At 48.2% G+C, this 27,158-nt stretch overlaps 3 protein-coding genes across 12 annotated transcripts in view; 1 reads left to right on the top strand and 2 right to left on the bottom strand.

Moving 5' to 3' along the window:
* The window catches only part of KDM4B (lysine demethylase 4B), a 169,365-nt gene extending 153,980 nt beyond the window's left edge, over positions 1-15,385 (bottom strand). For all 6 annotated transcript variants that reach the window (XM_066344809.1, XM_066344812.1, XM_066344813.1 and 3 more), the window contains exon 1: positions 15,260-15,385. The gene's annotated coding sequence lies outside the window, so the exon portion shown is untranslated. The remainder of the gene's footprint in view (positions 1-15,259) is intronic.
* LOC136388259 (proline-rich protein HaeIII subfamily 1-like) lies at positions 14,354-15,840 on the top strand. Its single transcript, XM_066360199.1, has 2 exons — positions 14,354-14,425; positions 14,974-15,840. Exons 1-2 carry the CDS (start codon positions 14,354-14,356, stop codon positions 15,838-15,840), a joined length of 939 nt encoding a protein of 312 aa, XP_066216296.1.
* Positions 15,841-22,030: 6,190 nt separating this feature from the next.
* UHRF1 (ubiquitin like with PHD and ring finger domains 1) overlaps positions 22,031-27,158 on the bottom strand; it is a 49,252-nt gene continuing 44,124 nt past the window's right edge. For all 5 annotated transcript variants that reach the window (XM_066344794.1, XM_066344792.1, XM_066344793.1 and 2 more), the window contains exons 16-17: positions 26,925-27,023; positions 22,031-23,534 (exon numbers count right to left, since the gene is read on the bottom strand). In XM_066344794.1, coding sequence (XP_066200891.1) covers positions 23,388-23,534; positions 26,925-27,023 — 246 coding nt within the window. In that variant the 3' untranslated portion in view covers positions 22,031-23,387. The remainder of the gene's footprint in view (positions 23,535-26,924; positions 27,024-27,158) is intronic.

Genomic DNA, 27,158 nt, shown 5'->3' with positions numbered 1-27,158 from the left:
ACCCCCATTTTAGGATAAGGACACAGACTCAGCAGAGGCAGCATCTGAACTCAAGACAGACCCAGTGAGTGAGTACCATCAGCCTCTAGCTGCCAATCCCACTCAGCCATCCCACCTCAAGACCTCAGGCCATTTAAAACAGTCTGCTGTGGGATATTATTTCCATACTTAGCTTGTACAAGAGTCTCTCTCCTGGGCTTTCCCACGGCCAAAGCAGCATTCTAAGTTCCTCCAAATCCCTTCATGGAAATATTTCGAGTCCCAAGTTCAGAGTTCCCCAGCATGGCCAGCAGCATGCCACAAATGCGCTGCCATGGGCCCAGCCTTCAGACCCTCAGCCCTCATAGCTATGACAAGGTTTCAAACTCCTATCAAAGATGAAAGACTGGGCCCTGGCCAGGTGGCTCAGTAGATAAAGCATTCTGGTGCACCCAGGTCACCAGGTTCAATCCATGGTTAAGAACAAGTTGATCCTTCTCTTCCTCTCTTTCTCTCTCTCTCTTTCCTCTATCAATGTGAAATTTTAAAAGAAAAAAAAACCATGAGAGACTGCATGCAAGGGGCCACAGTAAGGACACTAGTCCATAGCCATGGCCACCCAACCTTCTAGGGGCTGGCCATCAAGCCCGACATCCTGGAGTGAGCCACAGTGCTACAGTCTGGCTTGGCCAGTCTCAAGAGCAGGGCTTCTGGCTTATTCCCACTTCCCCCCCAGCACCCTCAAACACAGGCCCTCCAGGGGTCAGCCCTTCTCCTCTGTAAGGTCAGCTATAATGTTCAGGCAGACCCATAGCCTCCTCCTCCAAGTACCAGCTTCATTCCCATCACCTCCATGGAAGCCTCAGGGCTTCCCTGGCCCTTGCAAAGGTGTCTCCCCTGACTCCACTCCACCGTAGTGGGCCTCGCTTTCCTTACTCACCCTTCACATTGCTGTGGCTGGTTCATATTGGGTCTGTCTCATCTCTCCAGCTACAGACTAACAGATCTAGAAATTCTGATGGGCTGGAAGGAGCCAGCCTCCACTAAATGCCAGGCACCCCCATTTACAGCATCCTTGACCCCATCACAGCACTCAGCACATCACAGAGAGAAGTGTTCCCAAGGATCAGCCTGCAGAGGCCCAGCACAGCAGCACTAAGTATAAAATATACCAGGATGTCAAGTGTGAAATAGACACAGGATGTCAGAATGTGAAATACACCAGGATGTCCAGTGTTAAATACAGGACGCCAAGATGTCAAGTGTGAAATACAATTTTTTTTTTTTTTGTATTTTTCTGAAGCTGGAAACGGGGAGGCAGTCAGACAAGACTCCCACATGCGCCCGACCGGGATCCACCTGGCACGCCCACCAGGGGGCAATGCTCTGCCCATCGGGATCCACCTGGCACGCCCACCAGGGGGCAATGCTCTGCCCACCAGGGGGCGATGCTCTGCCCATCCGGGGCGTCACCCTGTCGGACCAGAGCCACTCTAGCGCCCGGGGCAGAGGTGAAGGAGCCATCCCCAGCACCCGGGCCATCTTTTGCCCCAATGGAGCCTCGGCTGCAGGAGAGGAAGAGAGAGACAGAGAGGAAGGAGAACGGGAAGGGTGGAGAAGCAGATGGGCGCCTCTCTTGTGTGCCCTGGCCGGGAATCGAACCCGAGACTTTCGCACGCCAGGCCGACACTCTACCACTGAGCCAACCGGCCAGGGCCTGAAATACAATTTTTATACTGATCACATATTGAAACAATATTTTGGGTGTTTGGGTCCAATTAAATATACTATTTGAATTAATTTCACCTGTCTCTTCTTACCTATTTATTTATTTATTTATTTGAGGGAAACATATAGGGACAGCCAAGCAGGAAGGGAGGGAGATGAGAAGCATCTCTCTGAGTGAGAAGTGAACAGTGCTGCCTCAGACACCCGTTTATACTTGTGCCTGTTTTCTCCTGAGAGTTTTGTTGGTTCAGCTCTCACATTTAGGTCTTTGGTCATCTGGAGTTAGTTTTTTTATATGGCATGATGTAGGGATTCAATTTTGTCATCTGACATTAAGTGTTCATGTGCACCCCTCCCCATGGCATCTTCCCAGTGTCATGAGCCGCTCCTTGGCATTTAGGCACCCCAGGTCACTTTTATCCTCTGTCAGGGGGACTGTGAGTCACACACATACCTCTTCCCCACAGGGAAGACAGCAGCAAAGCAGGTAGGCTAAATCACCCAGCATGGTAATGGCATTAGCTTATCCAGAGAGGGGGTTGCCAGAGCAAGAGTCACAGTCCACCTGCAGGACTGCTCAATAGCTGGTGAGCTTCACAGGGGCTTTGTGGGATCACAGGGATGCTTACAACTTGGCAGCTGCTACCTTCGAAGAGACAACTCACACAACAGACAATCTAGAGTGACAGGGCTGAGGCCATACTGTTTCACGGAGTGGGCACACAGAGGTCCTTCAAGGGACCCGCCAGTGGCCTAGGCACAGTCCACCCAGGTGGACCTGCCTAGCTTGAACTGGAGGAAGGGGAGGGCAGAGAAGTAAAGACTCACCACTGAATACTGGAGTCCATGACTTGTGTGTACAAAGGACAGCCTGGTCACCTCCTGAAGGTGAGCTGGAGCATCGCACCTGACATGCCAGATTTCCCTCCTACTGGAAGCCCAACACCAAACCTACAACCCACACACCAAAGGCCAGGCCTCCCTGATTAAAGATATAGTCCCACAAAGGCTTTTTGTGCTGCCTCTACTAGGGGGTCAGTTGGGTGAGCAGCCTGCATGTCCTAGCCCTGGAATTTTAGAACTCTGAGACAGGAGAAACTACCCAAATGTCCATCAATGGATAGTGGATCAACACAGTATGTCCATCCAAACACTGGAATATTATTCAGCTATAAAAGGGAGTAAAACACTGACACCCACTACAATGTGGATCGACCTTGAAAACATAATTTTCAGTGAAAGGAGCCAGACACAAAAGATCACACTAGTGTGTGATTCCATTTATGTGAAATGTCGAGAACAGACAACTCCTCAGAGAGAGGAAGTAGGTTAGTGGTTGCCAAGGGCTAGGGGAGGGAGGTGGGAAGTGTTACTTTAATAGGTATAGTGTTTCCTTTGGAGTGATGAAAATGCTCTGGAATTAGATGGTTGCACAACTCTATAAATGTTCTAAAAACCACTGAATTGTCCACTTTAAAAGGGTACATTTTATGGTAAATGTACCTAAAAATCTCAATAAAAAAATGTTTTGAGCCTAAACCATGGTGGCACAGTGGACAGAGTGTCAACCTGGAACACTGAGATCATGGGTTCAAAATCCTAGGCTTGCCTGGTCAAGGCACATACAATAAGCAATCAAAGCAATAACCAACTAAATTGAGGCAACTATGAGTTGATACTTCTCACTCCCCATTCCTCTCTCTCCTCTCTGTAAAATAAATAAAATCTTTAAAAAAAAATTTTTTTAAAGACAGGGCAGAAGCATTTTTTTAAAGGCAGAATCATTTTAAGAGGGACAGTCATCCTAGAATATTAGAGGTCTGGACGGCACACCAGTGCCAATCACTGGGCAGCTGTCACATGGGTCTCCCAGTGACTGGAATGACTTTGGTCCTGCCTCATCAACCAGACTCTAAGCTCCCTGAGGGCAGATCTGCCACCCATGCTCACCTTAACCCCTCAGAGCCTGGCACTGGGGGGCCCCCCAGAGACATCCAAGAGACAGGCAGGCTTCCCTCAACTTCCACTACCTCCTCTATGCTCTTCCACGTGGGTTCTCCCAGGCCGCAGTTCCCCCTGTCCCCTCTAATTGCCCCTTTTCCTCTGCCCACCAGCTCACCATCACCCATGATGACAAGACTCAGCTCAAATGACAACTCTTCTGTTGCCTGGTCACCACCTGAGCCACAAGAGCTGCTCCAGCCCCGTACTTCCACAGGATTGGTTACCATCTATCCTCTCAATTCTGCTTTCCCACCCTAGGACCCCCACCATTCCCTCTGTTCTCTCTAGTTCTGCTTTATCCACGGCCCCATGACCCTGTAAGAGACACTGTTCATCTGACGATCATAAGCACCTGGCCAGACACGCAGGCTCGACAGTCACACTCAACTAGATAATGGCAGAATCCACCTCAAAGCCACAGCCCAGCCAGAATCAAAAAACAAGACACTGATCCCCAGAACCATGCATGAGAGGCCTTTTTCCATTCTCAATTGTATATCTTGACCTTGAGGTTGGAAGATGAAATGGCTTAGGAGTCTATAGAGGCCGCATGACATGTCACCAAGGCCACTCTGCCTGAGTCCCAGCAATGGTCAGTCTAAATTGGACCACATCCAATTGCTGCAGTTCTGTTAGTGGCTAATGAGTTCTGTCTGTCCATCCATCATCCATTCATCTGACCATCCATCATTCCTTCCATGGGCCTGGTAAGAACGCTGGACATGCAGAGGAGCCAGATCCTCAATGAACAACACTGCTCATCGACCTTTAACTCAGATTGAGGCTCTGCTCTGCCTTTGCTGCAAGGACAAGAAGAGGCCAGAGTGGTCAAGGCCATTCTCTGGCTTCTACCTGCTGTAGCCCAGGAAGGCAGTCAAACAAGATGCCTTCTCTTCCAAAAAGGTGTCAGAGAACTAGCTTTTTCTTCTAACTCCTCACTCTTCCTCAGGGGGAGGAGTTGAAATAAAGCAATAAATCAAGACATTAAATTCCAGGGACTTTACTCAACATGCCAGCTAATGATGGAGCAAATTCTCTCTTGACTTGTTACCAAGATAACCAGATCTATGCAGCTGCCAACCTAAGATAGGAACCCCACTCTGCTTAGAGTCGACCCTTTCTGACAGATGGAATTTTAAAAAAGAGAATGTGGTAACAGCGGAGATTTGAAGGGGCAAGCAGCAATATGATGAAATCTCCCAGTCCAGCTGCCCAGCTGGGATCCCCCACGCATCCTATGGAGCCAAGGCAAGTCATCCCCCATACTTGCTTGGGGTACCCAGCTAGCAGATCGATAGCTGTCCAAGGGGAGACAGGGTACTGAGTATGCTGGGGTCCTGTGTTCTAGCTGAGCACGCAGCCTGGTCCCACCCCATTTGTCTGGGGAAACCTGGTATGCCCCTGCTGTCAGTCAGTCTGTCACTGTGCCTGCTGGAGGCGTCAAGCTGGCTCTTGCTTGAAGGAGGCCTCCTGTCACTTCCTCTCACTTTTGTGCACAAAGCAGTTCTGGATCCACTGCCAGCTCATTTTACATGAATCATTTCTCTCCACATTCTCCCTTCTGAGACCAGAGGCAGCAGCCATGAAACCATAAAGGCAGGCCCACCTCCACCCCTACCTGCCCAGGGTCCAAATGCAAACATAAAAGGGAAGTGGGTGCTGGGGACAAATGCTGAGTGCCCACCCCTTCACAGCTTGCAGTACAGGCTTGTCTGAGAGCCCTAACTACCATCACTGGTGTCGGCCAGCGGAGCCAAGTCCTACATTGGTTATTGTTCTTCTCTGTGCCTGGAGACTCACTCTGGCGCTGCAACCCTCAATGGCTGTTCTGATTGTTACTTTGTCGACTGAACAAACATACTCAAGGTCTCTACCCTGGAGAGTCACAGCCCAAAAGGAACAGCTCACCCATGGGGCAAAGAGAGCTTAACCGCAAACTTTTCATCAAACCCCTTGTGTCCACTGGAACCACTGGTGTGGTACAAGAGAAGAGGAGAGTGGAGGGAGAGATGGAGAGGCAGAGGAAGATCAAGACAAAAACAAAATGAAACAACAACAACAAAAAAAAACAGGCAACTTTGTTAAGCTATGAAGTTCTAAGTAACCCTCTCCAGGTTATTTATATCAATCAACTAAAGAACGCATGACTGTAAATTAACGGATACTTCCTTGACAAGTCAGAACATTCCCAGGACAGTACCAAACCTGAGATGCTAAAGTACTGCTTGACTTGGAAATCACTCGTCAGCCAGACTTTGCTTCCAGAAGCCAATGTAGAGGAGTGAGGCCAAGGAAGTACAGGCTTCGCCATCATCTTGCCCCCAACACGGCCATCTCATTGACCACAAATCTCAAATGTCACACTCACAAAGCCACCTCTTCACAAGTGTTCCTATGCCAAATAGCACCTCCCAGGGCTATGTTCACCCCTTCTGATGGGGGCATTGGTATTTGTAAAGCAGATGTGTTAGATGCTTACAAAACCAAATGATTGGGAAACAGTGTCTTCCTTTTAAACCCTCAGCTTCTGTCAGGGCAAAACAAATTTCTTTTTAAGTGAGAGAGACAGACATGGAAGGAAACGAGATGAGAACCATTGACATAGTTGTGGCACCTTAATTGTTCATTGATTGATTTCTCATATGTGACTTGACCAGAGGGCTCCAGCTGAGCCAGTGAACCCTTTACTCAAGCCAGTGACCTTAGGCTTCAAGCCAGCAACCATGGGGTCATATCTATAATCCCACACTCAAGCCAGCAAGCCCGCACTCAAGCAGATGAGCCCACACTCAAGCCAGATGAGCCTGAGCTCAAACTGGCAACCTCAGGATTTCGAATCTGGGTCCTCAGCATCCCAAGCTGTCACTCTATCTACTGCGTGACTGCCTAGTCAGCCCCAAACTCTTTAAGGCCAGGTATACAGTCGTCCCTCGCCATATCGCGGTTCACTTTTCATGGTCTCACTGTGTTGTAGATTTTTAAATTGTATATACCTAATTTTGTATCGTAGATTTTTCACTATATTGCAGGATTTTGCAGTATATAGATATTTTTATATATTTATTATTTTAGTTATGTTTGCGGTAAAATAAGCATTTTCTAGCCTAAAAAATTGAAAACAATATAAAAAAATATCAAAAATATTAATTAGGCCCTGGCCGGTTGGCTCAGTGGTGGAGCGTTGGCCTGGCGTGCGGAAGTCCCAGGTTCGATTCCCAGCCAGAGCACACAGGAGAGGCGCCCATCTGCTTCTCCACCCCTCCCCCTCTACTTCCTCTGTCTCTCTCTTCCCCTCCCGCAGCTGAGGCTCCACTGGAGCAAAAGATGCCCCAGGCGCTAGAATGGCTCTGGTTGCAACAGAGCAATGCCCCGGATGGGCAGAGCATCGCCCCTGGTGGGCATGCCGGGTGGATCCCGGTCGGGCGCATGTGGGAGTCTGTCTGACTGCCTCCCCGTTTCCAGCTTCAGAAAAATACAAAAAAAAAAAAAAAAAAAAATTAATTAGCCTGATCAGGCGGTGGCGCAGTGGATAGAGCGTCAGACTGGGATGCAGAGGACCCAGGTTCGAGACCCCGAGGTCGCCAGCTTGAGCGAGGGCTCATCTGGTTTGAGCAAAAGCCCACCAGCTTGAACCCAAGGTCGCTGGCTCCAGCAAGGAATTACTCAGTCTGCTGAAGGCCCACGGTCAAGGCACGTATGAGAAAGCAATCAATGAACAACTAAGGTGTGGCAACGCGCAATGAAAAACTAATGATTGATGCTTCTCACCTCTCTCCGTTCCTGTCTGTCTGTTCCTGTCTATCCCTCTATCTGACTCACTCTCTGTCTCTGTAAAAAAATTAAAAAATATATTAATTAAAGCATATTAAGAGATTACTGTATATTCACTGGTGAGTACCCATATAGAATTTTATGTTGTTAAAATTACATAGGTTTAAGAGTATAGAAAGTGTTTAAGAGCATAGAAAGTGTTTATAAGAGTGTGGTAAAGGTTTATAAGAGTGTGGGGAAGTTTATAAAGCCTTAATATATATAAATAATAAAATAAATATAAGGTTGCTACTTCGCAGATTTTCACATATCGCGGGGGGTTTCCCCGCGATAGACAAGGAACCACTATACTCCTTACCAATCTGATGGAGTGTGATGCAAAATGGGTGGAATGTGAAGCAAAATGAAAAAGTCAAGCCTGACCAGGCGGTGGCGCAGTAGATAGAGCGTCGGACTGGGATGTGGAGGACCCAGGTTCAAGACCCCGAGGTCGCCAGCTTGAGTGCAGGCTCATCTGGCTTGAGCAAAAAGCTCACTAGCATGGACCCAAGGTCGCTGACTCGAGCAAGGGGTTACTCGGTCTGCTGAAGGCCCACGGTCAAGGCACGTATGAGAAAGCAATCAATGAACAACTAAGATGTCGCAATGAAAAACTGATGACTGATGCTTCTCATCTCTTTCCGTTCCTGTCTGTCTGTCCCTGTCTGTCCCTCTCTCTGACTCTCTCTCTGTCCCTGTGGAAAAAAAAAAAAAAGAAAAAGTCGAGCATTGCAAAAAGCAAAGTATTTGCCCATTTATGTTGACTTCTTTTTTCTCCTTTATTATGAAGTTTTTTGGGTGGATGGAGTCATAACACTTTGTTACAACCCCTCTACTTTACTTGCAATTCCCCTCAAAGCAACCCACAACCCATTTTTTAAAGTACAGACTATAAGTCTAAATGCTCTGACATAAGATGGAGCCTGACCAGGCGGTGGCACAGTGGATAGAGCGTCGGACTGGGATGTGGAGGACCCAGGTTTGAGACCCCCGAGGTCGCCAGCTTGAGCGCGGGCTCATCTGGTTTGAGCAAAAAGCTCACCAGCTTGGACCCAAGGTCGCTGGCTTGAGCAAGGGGTTACTCGGTCTGCTCAAGGCCCACGGTTAAGGCACATACGAGAAAGCAATCAATGAACAACTAAGGTGTCGCAACGAAAAACTGATAATTGATGCTTCTCATCTCTCTCCATTCCTGTCTGTCTGTCCCTATCCATCCCTCTCTCTCTCTGACTCTCTATCTCTGTAAAAAAAATAAATTAAAAAAAATAAAAAAAAGAAAGATGGAAATTCATTTAACACACGAATGTTCACTGAAGATTCACTGTGTGCCAGGAACTGCCCTAGGTGCTGGAGAGACACACAGCAACCAAGACAGATATTTCTACAGTGTGGACCTCACACCCTCCCAAAATGTGGCTGCAGGTCAAACCCTGTCAGCTACCTGTTTTTTTGTACATCCCACAAGCTAAGAATGGTTTTGACATTTTTAATGGTTGGGTGGGGGTAGGAGGAATAAAAAGAAAAGAATTCATGACATGTGAAAAATATATGAAGCCCTGGCTGGTTGGCTCAGTGAATAGAGTGTCGGCCTGGTGTGCGGACATCCCGGGTCTGATCCCCAGTAAGGGCACATATGAGAAGCAAACATCTGCTTTTCTTCCCTTCCCTCTCTCCCTTCTCAATCTCTTCCCCTTCTCTCTCTCTTCCCCACGGACAGTGGCCCCATTGGTTCAAGCAGCAGCCCTAGGCATTGAGGATCGGCCCCAGACAGCTATTGCCAGGTGGATCCAGTAGGGGCGCCTGTGAGAGTCTGTCTCTCTATCTCCCCTTCAGGAGGAAGGGAGAGGAGAGAGAGAGAGAGAGAGAGAGAGAGAGAGAGAGAGAGAGAGAAGGAGGGAGGGCAGGAGGGAAGGAGAGAAGGAGGGAAGGAGAAAAAGAGGGAAGGAGAGAAAGAGGAAGGAAGCCAGGGAAGGAGGGAGGGTGGCAGGGAGGGAGACAGGGAGGGAGGGAGGCAGAGAGGGAGGAAGGAAGGAAAAAGTATATGAAATTCACATTTCTGTGTCCATAAATAAAGTTTTATTGGAACGCTGATACACCCACTCATCTCTGTACTTTTGAGCCATTTTGCCTGCAAAGGTGGAAATAGTTCTTCTCTGCCCCTTTACAGAACAAGTGAATGAGACAGACAACAAATACATGAACAGATTAATATGCATTTGTGGTAGCACTGAATGCAAAGGGGGAAATAAAAGCAGCTTGGGAGAGAGGGTGGTTGAAAGGGTGAATTTAGGCAATGTGGTCACAGATGGCTTCTTTTTTTTTAAATTTTTTTTTAAATTTTTTTTAAATTTTTTTTTTTTTTTTTTTGCATTTTTCTGAAGCTTGAAACAGGGAGAGACAGTCAGACAGACTCCCGCATGCGCCTGACCGGGATCCACCCAGCACGCCCACCATGGGGCGACACTCTGCCCACCAGGGGGCGATGCTCTGCCCATCCTGGGCATCACCATGTTGTGACCAGAGCCACTCCAGCGCCTGGGGCAGAGGCCACAGAGCCATCCCCAGCGCCCGGGCCATCTTTGCTCCAATGGAGCCTTGGCTGCGGGAGGGGAAGAGAGAGACAGAGAGGAAGGCGCGGCGGAGGGGTGGAGAAGCAAATGGGCGCTTCTCCTGTGTGCCCTGGCCGGGAATCGAACCCGGGTCCTCCTCACGCTAGGCCGACGCTCTACCGCTGAGCCAACCGGCCAGGGATTTTTAAATTTTTTTAAATTTATTTTTAGAGAGGAGAGAGAGAGGGAGAGGGAGAGGGAGAGGGAGAGAGAGAGAGAGAGAGAGAGAGAGAGAAGGGGGGAGGAGCTTCTCCCATATGTGCCTTGACCAGGCAAGCCCAGGGTTTTGAAACAGATGGCTTCTTGAGTGAAGACCTGAAAGATAAGGAGCCAGCTGGGTAGAAATGAAAAGGAACAGCATTCTGGCAGAGGAAATAGCAAGTGCAAAGGTCCTGAGGCATGGAAGAGTAGCCAGGTAAGCTGGTTAGACTGAAGGGGCACAGGCACAGGGAGGGAGAGTGGCAGGACAGTAAGAGAGGAGAGCATCACAGAGGACAGAGGAGGGAGGCCATGGCAAGGGGTCTGCAATTACTTCCAAGAACAAGAGGAAGCCACTGAAGGGTTCTGAGCAGAGGGAGGCCATTTTTAAAGATTTTAAAGCTCCTTGAGAAGCAGGAGTGAAAAAAGACAGAGTCAGGCCACCTTATCTAAACAAAGATGCACCCAGCACAGGCCAAGTCAAAGCATGAAGTATACTCAAAAACCAATTCAGGCCTGACCTGTGCTGGCGCAATGGATAAAGCGTCGACCTAGAACACTGAGGTCGCTGGTTTGAAACCCTGCACTTGTCTGGTCAAGGCACATAAGGGAGTTGATGCTTCCTGCTCCTCCACCGCCCCCCCCCCATTCTCTCTCTCTCTCTCTCTCCTAAAATGAATAAATTTTTTTAAAAAGTTAAAAAAAATTCAACCAACAAAATCAATTCATTGATCTGCTCAGACCTTAGTAATTAAAGTGATACAAACATTTTAAAAACTATTGTAGTTAAATTCATTTTATTGTGTAAAAGTATCTGCAACTAGTACCGAAACAGCCCAATGACTTCATACACATACTGTTCAGGTAAAGGCAAAGATTAAAGAAGTGAGTTACCTTCAAGCTCAGAACAACTGTTAAGTAATTGTCAGAAAGAAGCATAGTGGCCAGAAGGGTGTGGAAGCCTGGGTAGGGGACCTGTGGGTTCCCAGGGGCCAAGAACACTTGGGCCTGACCAGGTGGTGGCGCAGTGGATAAAGCATCGGACTGGGATGCAGAGGACCCAGGTTCGAGACTCCGAGGTTGCCAGCTTGAGCATGGGCTCCTCTGGTTTGAGCAAAAAGCCCACCAGCTTGAACCCAAGGCCACTGGCTCCAGCAAGGGGTTACTCGGTCTGCTGAAGGCCCGCGGTCAAAGCACATATGAGAAAGTAATCAATGAACAACTAAGGTGTTGCAACGCGCAATGAAAAACTAATGATTGATGCTTCTCATTTCTCTCCGTTCCTGTCTGTCTGTCCCTGTCTATCCCTCTCTCTGACTCACTGTCTAGATAAAAAAAAATTTTTTAATAAAATAAAAAATTAAAATAAAATAAAAAAAGAACAGTTGGGAAAACTATGGTCCTCATTGATAGGGTCAAGGACAGGTGGCAAGGGCTCAGATGACATGGGTGTGTCTTTGAGCTTCTCTCCTGGAGATGGGGTTGGAGGAGCTGGTGGACACTGCAGCTGAGAAGGGCGGGGGAAAGTCAGAGTGACAGGCAGGAAGAACCTCTACAGACAGGCCGAGGAAAACTGACCGGATACAATTTGCAAATACAAGTCTCTCCTTATTAAAGACTGGAAGGGAGGAAGGGGACAAAAGGAACTAGAACTTGAGGTACATCGCGGGCATGGACAAATATCAGGTTGTGCAGTGTTAAAGGTTAAGTGATAGGGTCTCACCTGTGGGTGACTGTACCTCCTCTATGGGACAGTAGGCAATGTCTGGGACAATGCAGTTGTCACAGCTGGGGATGGGAGAAGTGCTGTTGACAATAAGAGGGTTGTGTCTAGGGATGCTCTCAACACCCTACAGTGCCCAGGAGAGTCCCCCACAGAGAATGATCCAGCCCAAATATAGACAGGCAGAGGGGAAGACCAAGGCAGAACCAGAAAGCACCCCAGTGGTAATAAATCGGCTCAGGGATCACAGCTCCCTGGCGCCAAGAAAAGCACTTCTGAGCCTTTCATCCCCTTTGATCCTCACAATTACAAGGGCTAGGTTCTCATTATACCCATTTTACAAAAGAGGAAAGTGAAGCCCAGAGATGTGGAGTAACCTGCCCCAGAGGAGAGATTTGAACATAGGTCCTCAGACTCAGAAGCCTACATAGGGAATGAAGAGAAGGACAGGAAGCCAAGGACAGTGCCATGATCAGCAGGCCAGAACGGAGTCCAGGTTCAGCCCTGGGTCCTCCTCTCTGGCATCCTCAGCCAACTGCAGAGGCACACAAGGGTAGAGCAGGTTAGAGCTGTGGTTACAGAGGGGCAGAACCAGAAACCCCAGTGAGGTACAGTAGTGACCCAGCAGGTGTACAGAGTCCTCACAGTCCCACCATCTGCCTGCAGTTCATTTGCTCTTCACATTCGAACCAGACTTGGGAAGGTTTAGTGACTGCCTCATTTTTATTTATTTATTTTTTTTGTTCTTGAGCAAGTAAGTGACTGATCCAAGGTCACAAAGCTCTGGACTCCACACAGTGGCTCTGAATCCATAGCCTGAGAAGCAAACCAATCAGAAATGTTCATTTGTCCACACTTTGGTCCCCTCCTCTGTCCCTTATCACTCATCACCTCATCCTGTCCGCCCCATGAGCTGCCACGAAGGCAGTGAGCTCCACACCACCATCACAACTGTGACCACTCCCCTCTCTTTTCCTCACTATATCCGAAGTGCCCTTAAAGTCAGGGACTCCCCAAAACCTGCCTCAGCGCTCAAACATTCCCCAATGTCCATCCTCACAGTTGTCAGATGGAACCAAGGAACAGATGGGCTCTCCAGGACAGAGGCTCAGATGAGCCAGCCAGGGGAAAGGCGAAGAGCACAAGAAACCAGCAGAGGAGGCAGAAAGACACTGGATCAAGAGCAGCCAGATGGGGGATGGAGGGACACAGAGGGCCTTTGACTACCTCAGGGGGCTCCTGCAGGAAGGCACAGGGACTGAGGAAGGGTCTTTTCTAGAAAACAGAAGAGTAGAACAAAGGCCAGGTGGGGTCCTGAACAACTCTTCAACAATAACTTTAAGCTCTAACAAATGTCTCTTTAGCAGCCCATTCTCTAAAGCAAGGATTAGAAAAATGCAAGGAAGTCTATTGTTACTAAGTAAGATCTGTATACATTTCAGGTCTCAACAACTATACTATGCACGTAGGCACATGAGGCACCTGACACAGTAGCACTTGCATACCTGACACAGCACCTAGGAGTATTTGCAACCACACCTCCACCACCCCCCATCCCCCAAAGTGACTCTTGCTAAAGGAGGGTGGTCTGAAGGAGGTGGTCTGACCGTCTTAGTTTCCCCTGCAGGGGAGCAGCAAAATCTGCCAAGCATCCAATCAGAAGCACAGAAAGAGGGCGAGTTTCAGAAACCCTCAACTCAGATCATCACAAGTTAACTCTGAGACTATTACACTCTGTCCTTCAGGTTCCAAAAAACAAACTGCAAAGACGAGAGAGGCTGTCCACCGCTTTTGCAAGGGTGGCAAGAAAAGGCTGACCAGTGAGTTGACAAACCCTCCTCATACCTCATAAGGAAGCTATTATTTGAGAATTAGGGGGAGTCATTAGCTCTTCCATGGCAGCGATAAAAACCCTTAGGAGTCATCTAAAATGAGCCTCTTTTAGAGTCTTTCTCCAATCTGGGGGCAGGCACATAAATGGCTGTTGAGGCAAAGGGATGCTCGGGCAGGCATCTTCAGATCTTAAAGACAGTGCCAGCAACCAGTGGGACCCAAAGGAGCTTACTGAATAAACGCTATTGACAGAAACACATGGAAAAGGACACACTCTCTCTATATAACAGGATCTTGGGGTCCAGTGAACATAACTCGGAAACAGTTCCCCAGGTGGACCTGAATTATTAAAACAAAAGGATCCTACCCAGGAAAAAAAACAGATGGGACACACCACAGGGCAGTCTACTCCTCCCCCATCGCCAGGAAAAATATCCCCTGTAAAACCTTCCACCTTGCCCAGGTGGACATGCACCTCAATCCCCCTGGTGCCATGCCGCCCACCGGCTGCAGTCCCGGGCCCTTGCACATCCCGGGGCAGGTCTCTTTCAGAATGAATCTATCCCCAGCTCTCAAGGGGATAGTTAGGACAAGCCCCAGGGGGTCGCTGCAAGACCGATTCCACGATTTATTCCTACAGAGAAAGGGGAGCTTCGAAATGACGATGGAGCTGAGAAGGGGAGGACTGGGGGGACCCGTCTGGAATCTATGATGTGTGCATAGCAAGTGGATACATTTTTTAAAATAAAAAATCCAGATTGGATGCTTATTTTAGGGGGGCTCCCAGAGATGGGAGGTAAGTTTGGAAGCTGCGATGGCAGAGTGGGATGGAAAGATGGATGTTTCGGGGGCGCCCCTGGGAAGCACCCTGTTAACCCCACCAGTGCCCAAAGGGCCGGAAATGCAGGAGGGTTCCATCCTGGGCCTGGGCTCTCGCTCTTTATTATAATTATTTTTTTAATTATTAAGGTTGTTCTGAATAATAAAAGGGCCCAGCTGAACAGGACCGGTCGGGCCGGGCCACCCACGCTGTCATCTTTTGTGCGGGGCCTGCGGGAACGCCGCGGCCCAGGCCCCGCTCGCCCCCAGCCCAGGAAGGGCGCCCCCGCCTCCCGCCCCTGGCCCCGCCATTGTCCGGCCGCGCCGCCCCCGCCTGAGGCCCAGCGGGCGGCCGGGGCTGAGTGGTTAACGCCCCCAACCTCTCCGCGGGCCGGGACAAAGCGCGGCGACTGCGGCCAGAGCAGGCCTCACCCGAGGCCTGGGCCTCAAGTCCCGGGGCCCGCCCGCCCACAGCCCCCGGCGCGGCGCGGGGGCGGTGGCGGAGGCGGCGGCGAGGCCCACGCTCGGATGCCGCGGCCGCCTTCCGCGGGCTCACCTGAGGTGGCGCGCGCGGCCAGATCCGGAGCAGCGGCGCGCGCTCCCCCGCCCTCGGCGTCGCACCCCCAGGTCCCGCTCGGGCCGGGCCCCGCTCGGTCGCTGGCGGCCGAGCCCTCCGTGAGCGCCCCGGGCGGGGCTTATGAGGACGTGCGCCAGCCCCGCCCCGGCTGCCATTGGTTCCCGAGCCCACGCCCGCACGTCCATTGGCTGCCGCTGACAGCTCCGCCCCTCCCCTCCGCCAGGCCGATCAACACTTCACGGGCCGCCTCCCGCGAGCCTCGATTGGGCGGGCGCTGGAGACAGATTCGCCTCCCCATTGGGCAACAGGCAGGGACACGCCAGTGCCTACCCACGTGCCCGCTGACCGGCTTCATTTTCATTGGGGGCAACGCACGCCAGCCAAGGCGGTCGCGACCAACCGGAGAGCGGCTGGGCCTCGGATTGACAAGGACGCCTCAATCGCAGGGGAACAAGAGGGTAATGGCTTGCGGTGTCAGCCCGAGCCGTGGGTTGGCTGAAGCGGGTGCCAGTCACCGTTCGAGCCCCGCCCTGGTTATCAGGAGGCGGCTGAGTACGTGAGACCCTGCACAGCATCAGCACCGGGTCAGGGAAGCTTGGCGACAGGGTTCGAGACCCGTAGCCGGAATTTGGGCGCCGAGTTCCCCAATTCACAAAGTCTCAAATTAGGAAGCATAGCCCCAATACATCCCATTTTGCAAAGTTGGAGAACTGAGAACAGGAGAAATAAAAAGTCAAGCAGCAAATTTCCCCTCCCCCCCAAATTAACCAAGTTCATTTCTATCACAATCAATAAACCTTTGCAAAGGAGGCAAGGTCTTCAGAATGAAGTTAGGTACCTTCCCCTGAGTTCTCTAAAACGTTCGGAAGGCAAGGAGTTTGGTGTTATTAGACCTAGGTGCAAAGCAAAGCTGAGCTCCACGCCTCTCCGTGGGTGGCCTCCAGCGAAGTAATTTAGCTGGGTCTCAGCTTTCCCAGTGTAATGGATTTGATGGACACACACACACACACACACACACACACACAAACCACTGCCTGACCCTCTCCTGCAAATATTGCCATAATTAAGTGGGGAGAGGCATGTAAAAGGTTTGACCATATGGTTTCACATAGTGAACATTTAATTAAGGTTTGCTATTACCATCATTATTATTGTGTATCAGAAAGGAGTGTGGACACACCCCCATTTCGCAGGGAGCAGTATAAACCGGGCAATTGGACGGTTTCAAGTAACTTTTTCAGTGCATCTACACTATATTCCTGGAGGTCATGTACCCGAGAAAGGCTGTGGAGCTTGCACATTTCAAGGATGCTTGCTGTAATACTGTATACAATTGTTTCTGATGTTTTGATCACAATTGTTTCCAAAGTTTTGTTCTAAATATACATCCCTGTGGTATACGTAGTAAATTAAGTTATCGCATAGGGTACTCTGGAATTATAACTCTGTAGCAATGAAAAAGGAGGTAGATCTGCATGTACTGTCCTGGAATGATTCCCTACAGATCCTTCTAAGGCTGCAAAAGGATCCAGGATTCTGTATCCAGCATATGAAAACAAACGCACAGAAATCAGTATCTGTGCATTGACACAGGTGTCAACTAGCAGATAAAAGCCACTCCAAACAGAAAAAAACTCAATCTTTGGAAGAGGAAAGATCCATGTAGGTTAAGGGGAGGGGGGAGTAGTTGGTGGTGAGGACTTGCATTTGGGGTGTTTTTTTTTTAATATTTTATTTATTAATTTTTGGAGAGAGAGAGAGGGGAGAGGAGCAGGAAGCATCAACTCCCACATGTGCCTTGACCAGGCAAGCCCAAGGTTTCAAACCGGCAATCTCAGTATTCCAGGTCGACGCTTTACCCCACTGCGCCACCACAGGTCAGGCCTTGGGGTGTTTGTTTTTAATCCTCATGGGATATTTATTCCTCGTGTAGTTAAATTTTAACCTTATAAAATAGGAAATAGTTAACTGCCCCTAAGGAACTGCAGGGTGGAAAGAGAAATGAAATTTGATGCTGGTAACAGTGTTAAAAGTGAAATAATAAAGGAATTTTCCACACACATACAAGCTCCCCCCACCCACTTCCAAGGAGACAGTGAATTCCAGGTATTTGAATTTCAGACTCTGAAATTTTAATTTCTTAATTGGAGCACCTAAATAGGTTGTCAACTTTTTAATTTTGCTCAGGGAGGCTCTTTTTTAATGCCATTTATTATGTTAAAAACTTAACAACTATAGACTCTAGAATACATTTGAAGGTTCACTACAATTCTTTCAACTTTTGTTTGAACATTTCATGATAAAATGTTAAGAGAAAAAAGTATAATCACTATCATTTAAGAAAGTGTCATATGCCAAGTAGAAAGGACACACCCCCATAATTTCCAAAGGACAAATCAGTTTGGGGAAAACACCTAGTTGCCCTAGTTTTCTTCACGTCTTTGCAGACAGGTGTAGGGGATCGCTCTCCTTAAAAAAGGCCAGAGGCCACAAAAAAAAAAAAAAAAAAAAAAAGGCCAGAGGTACTCTGATAATGGCCTTAAACACCCTGAGGCCTAATCTTTTTTTTTTTTTCATTTTAGAGAAGAGAGACAGAGAGAGATAGAGAAGGGGGGGGAGGAGCAGGAAGCATCAACTCCCATTTGTGCCTTGGCCCAGCAAGCCCAGGGTTTTGAACCGGCTACCTCAGTATTCCAAGTCCATGCTTGATCCACTGCGCCACCACAGGTCAGGCCCTAATCTTTTCTTTTTTTGTATTTCTCTAAAGTTTGAAACGAGAGGCAGTCAGACTCCCGCATGCGCCCGACCAGGATCCACCCAGCACGCCCACCAGGGGGTGATGCTCTGCCCATCTGGGGCGTCGCTCTGTTGCAACCAGAGCCATTCTAGCACCTGAGGCAGAGGCCATAGAGCCATCCCCAGCGCCCAGGGCCAACTTTGCTCCAATGGAGCCTTGGCTGTGGGAGGAGAAGAGAGAGACAGAGAGGAAGGAGAGGGGGAGGGCTGGAGAAGCAGATGGACGCTTCTCCTGTGTGCCCTGGCCGGGAATCGAACCCGGGACTCCTGCATGCCAGACTGACGCTCTACCACTGAGCCAACCGGCCAGGGCCATGCCATGATCTTTTCTTATATACCTGGTCTTCACCTTCCCTGGTGGGCAAGGTGTGGACCAGAGAAATAGCTCAAACTTTACAGAGTCCCCTCCTGCTTTCAAGTATCTGATGCATAAAACATAGAGATGAAGAGATGTGTCCTCCTATGTTTAAAAAATACATTTGAGAGCCCTGGCTCAGCGGTAGAGCATCAGCATGGCTTGTGGAAGTCCTGGGTTTGATTCCAGGTCAGGGCACACAGGAGAAGCGACTATCTGTTTCTCCACCTTTCCCCTTCCCCCACCTTCTTCCCTTTTCTCCAGCCATGGCTCTAATGGTTTGAGCAAAATTGGCCCCAAGCGCTGAGGATAGCTCCATGGCCTCGCCTCAGGTAGTGAAGTAGCTCGGTTGCTGAGCAAAGGAGCAGCAGTCCCAGATGGGCAGAGTATCGCCAGGTGAGGCAGAGGTGTGTGTGTGTGTGGGGGGGGGGGATCTTGCCAGGTGTATCCCGGTTAGGGTGCATGTGGGAGAGTGTCTCTCTGCCTCCCCGCCTCTCACTTAATAAAAAAAAAATACATTTGGAGGAGAAATTCTAACATTGCATTTCATTCCAAGCATATGTAGCTAGACACACGTAGCATGTTTCACATTTATGAGCATATACACAAATATGCAAGCACCAGATCATGGTATACAGATGTTTTCTAGGGTGCTAGACAAAGCGGCTACTTGATAAATGAACTCAATTCAATAGAAAATTATATACAAGGTGAAATATACAGCACTATTCCAGTTTTCTTTAAATTCACATATAAAGCAAGTGTGTAAAAATACATAAATATATATATATATACCTTGCCTTTGTCATACCTTTAGGTAAGCCACTTAACCTCTCTATACCTCGACTGCTAACGCTAAGTCAAAACTGTATTAGAAGCCTGTTCCGAGATTGAGTATTATAGTACCTATACATATACATGTACAAAGAAAGCCTGAAAATGGTGGCAAGATTATGTATTTTGACTTTTTCTTCATGTAGTCAGTTTCCAAGTGTTCTAAAGGGGTTAATTGTATATTAATTTTATAACATGAGATGAAGGGAAAGAAGGAAGTTTTACATTAAAAAGTCAACCAGAAGGATTGAAAAATGCAGATCCATCCACACACTGGAATATTATTCAGCCATGAAAAAAAGTGAAGCACAAACACTTGCTACATGGATGAACCTTGAAAACATGAGACCACAAAAGACCAAGTATTTCCCGATTCCATTCATACAAAATGTCCAGGACAGGCAAATGCATATAGCAGGGGTCCCCAAACTTTTTACACAGGGGGCCAGTTCACTGTCCCTCAGACCATTGGAGGGCCGGACTATAAAAAAAACTATGAACACTACACATATGCACACTACACATATCTTATTTTAAAGTAAAAAAACAAAACGGGAACAAATACAATATTTAAAATAAAGAACAAGTAAATTTAAATCAACAAACTGAACAGTATTTCAATGGGAACTATGCTCCTCTCACTGACCACCACTGAAAGAGGTGCCCCTTCTGGAAGTGCGGCGGGGGCCGGATAAATGGCCTCAGGGGGCCACATGGCCCACCGGCCGTAGTTTGGGGACCCCTAGCATATAGAGTAGATTCGGGGTTGTTGGGCTGAGGGATGGGGCTGGGTTGCTTTACGGGTGATGAGTCGCACAATTTTATGAACGTGCTAAAAAACACCACTAAACTGTATACTTCAAGTGGCTGAACTTGATGGTAACATGAAATATATTTTAATAACACTACAGTATTTAAAAAAATTTTAATCTACCAGGAAAGAAATATACCTAATATAGTGATTATTTCTGCATAGTATTATTCACAAATACACCTTTTGGGATTTTTTTCTTTTTTTTTTTTTTTTGTATTTTTCTGAAGCTGGAAACGGGGAAGCAGTCAGACAGACTCCCGCATGCGCCCGACCGGGATCCACCCAGCATGCCCAACCAGGGGGCGATGCTCTGCCCATCCGGGGAGTCGCTCTGTTGCAACCAGAGCCATTCTAGCACCTGAGGCAGAGGCCATAGAGCTATCCTCAGCACCCGGGCCAACTTTGCTCCAATGGAGCCTTGGCTGCGGGAGGGGAAGAGAGAGACAGAGAGGAAGGAGAGGGGGAGGGGTGGAGAAGCAGATGGGCGCTTCTCCTGTGTGCCCTGGCCGGGAATCGAACCCAGGACTCCTGCACGCCAGGCCGACGCTCTACCACTGAGCCAACCGGCCGGGGTACCTTTTGGGATTTTGCTAATTTTTAACAATGGCATTAACTTTGAAAATGAGAGAACCATCCAAAAATTCCACAATTTTGACAATGAACCCACATCAGTGTATTCTGTCCCCAGGTAGGGCCCACCTGGGGACACACTACGGACTTTCTTCCATATCCCATACGACAAGTTTTTGATATAATTTGTATACTGTACAATTCACCCATTTGAAATGTACATTCAGTGGACTAGTGTATGAGCAACCATCACAATTTAGGATATTTGCATTACCCAAAATCCTACACCCTTCAGCTAGCACCCCCTGCCCCTGCCCTATCCCTCAGCATCACTAATCTATCTCAATAGATCCCTGTATTGGAGATTTCATGAGATCATGTATGATCACTGTGACAGTATGTTTTCAAGGACACTCTTGACACATTTTAAGAATCAAAGAGGCAGAACATTTTTGAGTGTTAAATCATATCTTCCCATGTTATTACCTGTCAATAATAGGCGCCAGGTAATAATAGGTCGATGTAAATAATAGCCTCTGCAGAACCTTCCCACATCCTTGGCCTCTGACTTCTGGAAATAGCATTTCAGATTGTCAGTCCCCATACCCCTCAGTGTGTCCAAATTTCCCCAGGCCTGCAGACACCCCTTCTAGGGTTCATTCAACTTCTATACTGATGATTCAGGATGGTGACACTTACTCAAGGTCCACGCTGGTCTCCCAGTGGGGAACCACAGCAGCCTAAGTTTCCTCGAAGGTTATTGAGGCTTGACCAGGCGGTGGTGCAGTGGACAGAGCGTCGGACTGAAGACAGAGGATCCAGGTTCGAAACCTCAAGGTCGCCAGCTTGAGCGCGGGCTCCTCTGGTTTGAGCAAAGCTCACCAGCTTGAGCTCAAGGTCGCTGGCTTGAGCAAGAGGTCACTCGGTCTGCTGTAGCTCCCCAGTCAAGGCACATATGAAAAAGTAATCAATAAGAAACGAAGGTGCCTCAATGAAGAATTGATGCTTCTCATCTCTCTCCCTTCCTGTCTGTCTGTCCCTATCTGTCTCAGTCACGCACACACAAAAAAAAAGGTAAATGAGGACAATAGCACCCACATTAGTGAGATTGTAACCACCCCCCATAAACAGGTAGGCTGGATTTGATCCCACAGCTGTAGTTTGCTGACCCCAAATGGTCAAAGCCAAACCCCTCCTGAGCAGCAATCAGAACCACTGCCCATCACCTTGATCTTCCAGGTCTCTGTTTCCTCATCTGCAAAGTAGGGATGATGCTAGTTGGATAGTCTGTCTTCTGGGGTTTTTGTGAAGAGAAAATGAAACAGGGACAGAATTTCCCAGTCGGCAACAAAGCCATTTGCAAATAGAAGACAAAGCCAAATACATCTATAAAAGACATTTATTCTGAAATCTAGAATCTGGACAAAGAATATTGAACCTTTTAGAAAACGCCTACACAGGATTTTGTCATTTCTTCCTAATACATTAACAATCTAATAATAAAGAGGAAAAAAACTTTCAAACAATATTGCTCCAGTTTGTCTGCAATTATGATTTAAAATAGCCCTGTTTATTGAGGTATAAACTGCAAACTTTGGTAGTTTGTAGAAAAATTAACAATTAATTCCAAAAAATACAAAAACAAACCCTAAGTTATAAATTTCTTGGTACATATACAGTAACTACAAAAAAATTTCATTAAGAAAAGGTATTTATTTTAAAAACAAATTCCCTCTTGTAATTCTCAATTGGTGAGTTAAAAATTCAATTTAAAGGAAGAACAGAACTCAACTTATCCCCAAACACTCACCCAGTTTTGGAAAGAACTGGTTGGCTAGTCTGAGAATCAGGTTGGCGTTTTCAATAATTCAGTGCTAAAAAAAAGAGCCCTGTGTTAGAAAGAAAAAAAGAAAGAAAGAGAGAGAGAGAAGAAGGGAGGGAGGGAGGGAGGGAGGGAGGGATAGAAAAAGAAAGAACCAAAGGCACTTGAACATGGCTTCGTGCATCTGCTTCTGCGGCGTTCCAAATTGGACAGTGTTTGACTGCACACTCAGCCCCACGTAGAGGAGAGTCCAATGGAGGTAGCTTCTGTGTGGCCTCAACTCTGCTCAAGGGACACAGGTGACTGCTTGTGGGTCTTAACCACAGAAGCTGACTGGTGGCGGATCGTTTTGAGACCAGAGTTTAAACTGAGCTAAATGGGATTTTTTTTTCTTTTTTCCCTTTCAACAAAGTCCTAGTGGATGACAGTGGGATCATGCCATACCCAGGGCCACTACCAGGCACCATCCTGCTGGGTTTTGGCGATAAAATGCTGTCAGAAGGTGCGCTCGCTTTCAGCTTTGGGGGCCAAGCCCACATAACCTGGAAAAAACTGTTCTCGGCAGTCAATGTCTTCTTGCAGAAACTTGATGATGAGAACATAGCAGTCTTCAGGCCAGGTCATTCCTAATTCCATCTTCAGAAAATGATTTTTGCTTGTTTTTTTGCTGATACATTGCAGGCTTTATATTTTTATAAAAAAAAATAAAATAAAACACAGAAGTATTTCTTTCTTTCTTTGAGCCATAATACAAATTCCTAAAAATTTTAGATTAAAAACAACAAAACCAGGAAGACAAAGCTTTTTAGGGAGGAAAGGAAAACTACATGTTTAAGTTAAGCCCACTAAAAACAAGAGGGGCTAAGGACGCCTCTGATGCGTTTTTAAAAAACGCCCGGCGAGAAGTGCTTGAGGATCACCGTCCATTGCCATAGCCAGGGAAGAGCTGGTTGAGGACTGCCTGCAAAGGTTGGTTCACCTGCATGACGTAGCTCCGGCCCAGGTCGTAGCGGCAGGCAGGGCAGCTGAACACCTGGGCCCTGAAGGATCTATCCAAGCAATCCTACGAGAGAGAGCAGGAAGGTGAGATGTGCCGTCCATGGCAGCGGCACCACCGCTGCCCACCCACTGATGGAGTTGAGAGCAATTATTGACTTCTCACAGGTCCAGAAGCCCCTCCTGATCCTCAGTCTCACTTTCTACCACTTACTGCCCATTGCCGGCCTGAACTCCCCAAGACCCTTCAAAGATGCCAAGCTCATTCTGGCCTCCAGGCTTGGTACTTAGAGGTCATACCACCTGACAGGTTTGTCCTCTGGCTCTGTTGTCACTCATGCCTTGGCTCAACTCACCTCCTCAAAGGATCCTTCCCCTGACCCCCCTGGACTATCTGAAGCAACCCCACAGTGGCCAGTCCTGTCATCTCCCCAGTTTGCCTTAGAACAGCACCTTCCACCATTGGTATCATCTTATTTGCTAATGTGTTTATCTCTAACAGGCCAGTTGCTTCCTGTGATTTGGAGTTATGTCCTGCTGACCCTCCCAGCACCAAGCATAGGACAAGACACAGTAGGTGATCAATAAACCTAAGACAATGAGAATAAAGGGGGAAAAGAAGGAATTCTGAGGCTGAGCCAGACTTCTGGGTTCCAACTAAGCCACGAAAAGACAGCTACAAAATAGACAGGCCCTGGACAGCCAACATCCCAATCAGAGAAACAGAGAAGACACCACCCACCTGGGCAGAGACAATGCACACAGGTATGCAGGTACCTGCATAGGTGTGCACACCTGAAGGATACCATTAGGCAGCTGGGTAAGGGAGTAAATGTCAACACAGTGGAAAGCCTGCTGACACCGTGGCACATTTGACCACGGATGCACAGTGAAGCTTTCGTTTCCTACTTTTTTGTACTTATTTTTTGTATATTATCTTTTTTTTATTAGAACTTAAATTTAATGGGGTGATATTGATCATATATGTTTCCTATTTATTTTTAATTCCTGAATTCTTTTTTCAATATAAAGTTTATAAACTTGATTCCAGAGACAAAAGGTAGCTCTTTCTGCTTAACACAACTAAGATTTGGGTCCACGTTAAAAAAATCAGGTCTGGGTTACTATGATTCACAGCATCCAAAAGGTAGAGACAACCTAAGTGTCCATCAATGGATGAATGATAACAGTGTGGTCCATCCAGACAATGGAGTATTATTTGGCCTTCAAAAGGAAATTCTGACATGCTACAATGTGGATCAACCTCAAGGATATTATGCTCGTTATGTTCAGTGAAATAAGCCATACACAAAAGGACAAATACTCATATGATGTCCCTAGAGGAGTTAGATTCATAGAGATAGAAAATAGATGGTGGGTGCCAGGAGCTGGGGGAGGGGGTGGGAAGTTAGTATTTAATGGGAACAGAGTTTAAGTTTGAGAAGATGAAAAAGTTCTGAAGATGGATGGTGGGGATGGCTGCACAACAATATGAGTGTGCTTACTACTACTGGATTGTACACTTAAAAATGGTTAGGATGGTAAATTTTATGTTATGTGTATTGTATTACAATAAAATAATTTAATAGAATAAAAAACTCAGGTGCTGGGACATCAGGGTGGAGGGCCATTTTTCTACAACCCTTCACATGCTGAGGCTCTCAGATTTAACTACAGTTGCATGGACCAACAGGAAAGACACAGAAATGCCAGTACCCTCTCCCTTCACAGCCTTGGCACTTTAATGACACACATGACTGACCCCCGAGACATTGGTTCCTGAAGCCCCATCAATCTGGTCCATTTTTGCAGTGCTAGCCAGGCCTGACCTTATGCAAGCTCCCTTGCATCTCAGGCCTCCCTCTGTGTGCTTGCCCAGAGCACTTTAGCACATGTTGCCTGGAGCCTGAAGCGGGTCAGGAAGGTGCTGCTACATCCCTTTTCACTGAACAGCAACTGAGGCTCGGAGAGGCAGAGCTGGGGGCAGGGTCAAACCTGGCTGATGACTCCAAAGCCCTCATCTTAGCACCTTCCGCCAATCCTGAGCCTCTCCTCCAGGTCACACAGCTGAAATTCCACCAGCCCACATGACAAGGTGGCAGAGCCCAAGAGCAGAAAAGTGAAGCCCAAACTGACAACCAAATTGCTTACTGTTCTCTGAGTGCCTCCCCTAGTGTGACACCTGAGGGATTGAGACAGCCCCAAGGTGAAGAAGCGGGCCAGGGTGGAGAACAAAATCACCAGCAGCTCAGAGACCAAGGGAGACCAGGAGGCAGGACAGTGCCTTCTAACACCATCTGCCTGCACTCCCAATAAGTTCCTACTGATAGACTCTGGCCAGAAAACACTGCAAAGAAACCATTTACACAGACCAGGGCTTCCCAACTGGGCAATTCTACCCCAGGAGACACTGGGCCATATCTAGAAACATCTGTGGTTCTCATGACTGAGGGAGCTCCTGGCATCAAGTAGGTGGGGGGCCAAGGAGGTTGTTCAACCCCAACAGAGCCCAGAATGGCCCTCACCCACAGAGAATGTTCTGGCCCCAATGTCCTCAGTGCTGAAGGAGTGACCCTGGTCCAGTCTCATCTCAGTCCCCCATCTCTCTTTCAATCATATTGTTTCCCCAAGACTGACCACTAGGCAAAGCCTACAGCCCACCTTGCAGCCTCATGTCCCTGACAGGCCCCAGCTGTTAAGATGTACCTGCCTGTCCAGACTTCTGCATATGCCATTCTACCTGCCTGGATTGCTTCCTGGAAACCCTCTTTAGGTGACAGGCTAAGGTCCCCTCCTCCAGGAAGCTTTCCTCCCATTCCTCTAAGGGACAAGGCACCTTATGCCTCTACAGGCGTCCCCAAACTACGGCCCGCGGGCCGCAATGCAGCCCCCTGAGGCCATTTATCCAGCCCCCACTGCACTTCTGGAAGGGGCACCTCTTTCATTGGTGGTGAGAGGACCACTGTATTTGGCAGCCCTCCAATGGTCTGAGGGACAGTGAACTGGCCCCCTGTGTAAAAAGTTTGGAGACCCCTGCTCTAGCACCTACTTTATAGTAATTTATTCTGACCAGACCTCAGGCCAAGACTGTCACCTGTCCTCTCCCATCCTGGACCCCCGGGTATATGAAGGCTGGGGAGACTATTCCAGAGGTAGGAGAGAACCAGCCAACACACAGCAAAGGGCCGGTGTGCTGCAGTCACATGGCATGGCAAAATTGAAGCACCAGGCAGTGCAGGTGGGCTCGGGGGTCAGGGCTGGGAGTCAGCATTTCACTCCGTAGCACCAGGGAGGCATGGAAGGGTGGAGAGCAGGGAAGGAGATGTGATCCCTTGATGAAGGCCAGGAGGCAACTATAATCGAGGCTACTCAGAAAACAGACACTGAAGCCCTGCAAAGGGCCTGGAGCTGTGCGCTGAGCACATGGCAGCCCAGCCCCCATTCCTGCTCCTCTTACCTTGCAAACATTGTGTTGGCACACGGTGGTGATTGGGCGAAATACCAGCTCCTGGCAGCAAATACACTGGAACGTTTCTTCCACTTTACTCAGGAATTTCTGAAACCAGTAAAGAGGGCACATGAGACCAGCAGAATCTCACACCAGAATGAACAACCATGTTGATGGAATCCTCAGAAAACAGAGCTCTCTGCTAGAGCCTTGCCCTGAGTCCTCAAAATTAATCCTCCTACC

Source organism: Saccopteryx leptura, chromosome 1 (assembly GCF_036850995.1).
Source record: "Saccopteryx leptura isolate mSacLep1 chromosome 1, mSacLep1_pri_phased_curated, whole genome shotgun sequence".
NCBI classification, from domain to species: Eukaryota; Metazoa; Chordata; class Mammalia; order Chiroptera; family Emballonuridae; genus Saccopteryx; species Saccopteryx leptura.
Note: the sequence above shows the minus strand (reverse complement) of the source record. Positions and strands in the feature narration are given on the sequence as shown.

Bases quoted from the DNA above. Each gene is read 5' to 3' on its own strand.
- LOC136388259 (XM_066360199.1), top strand. From the start codon at position 14,354: ATGCACCTCAATCCCCCTGGTGCCATGCCGCCCACCGGCTGCAGTCCC. The intron at 14,426-14,973 runs GTCTCTTTCAGA...GCTCGCCCCCAG, and splicing joins CCTTGCACATCCCGGGGCAG to CCCAGGAAGGGCGCCCCCGC.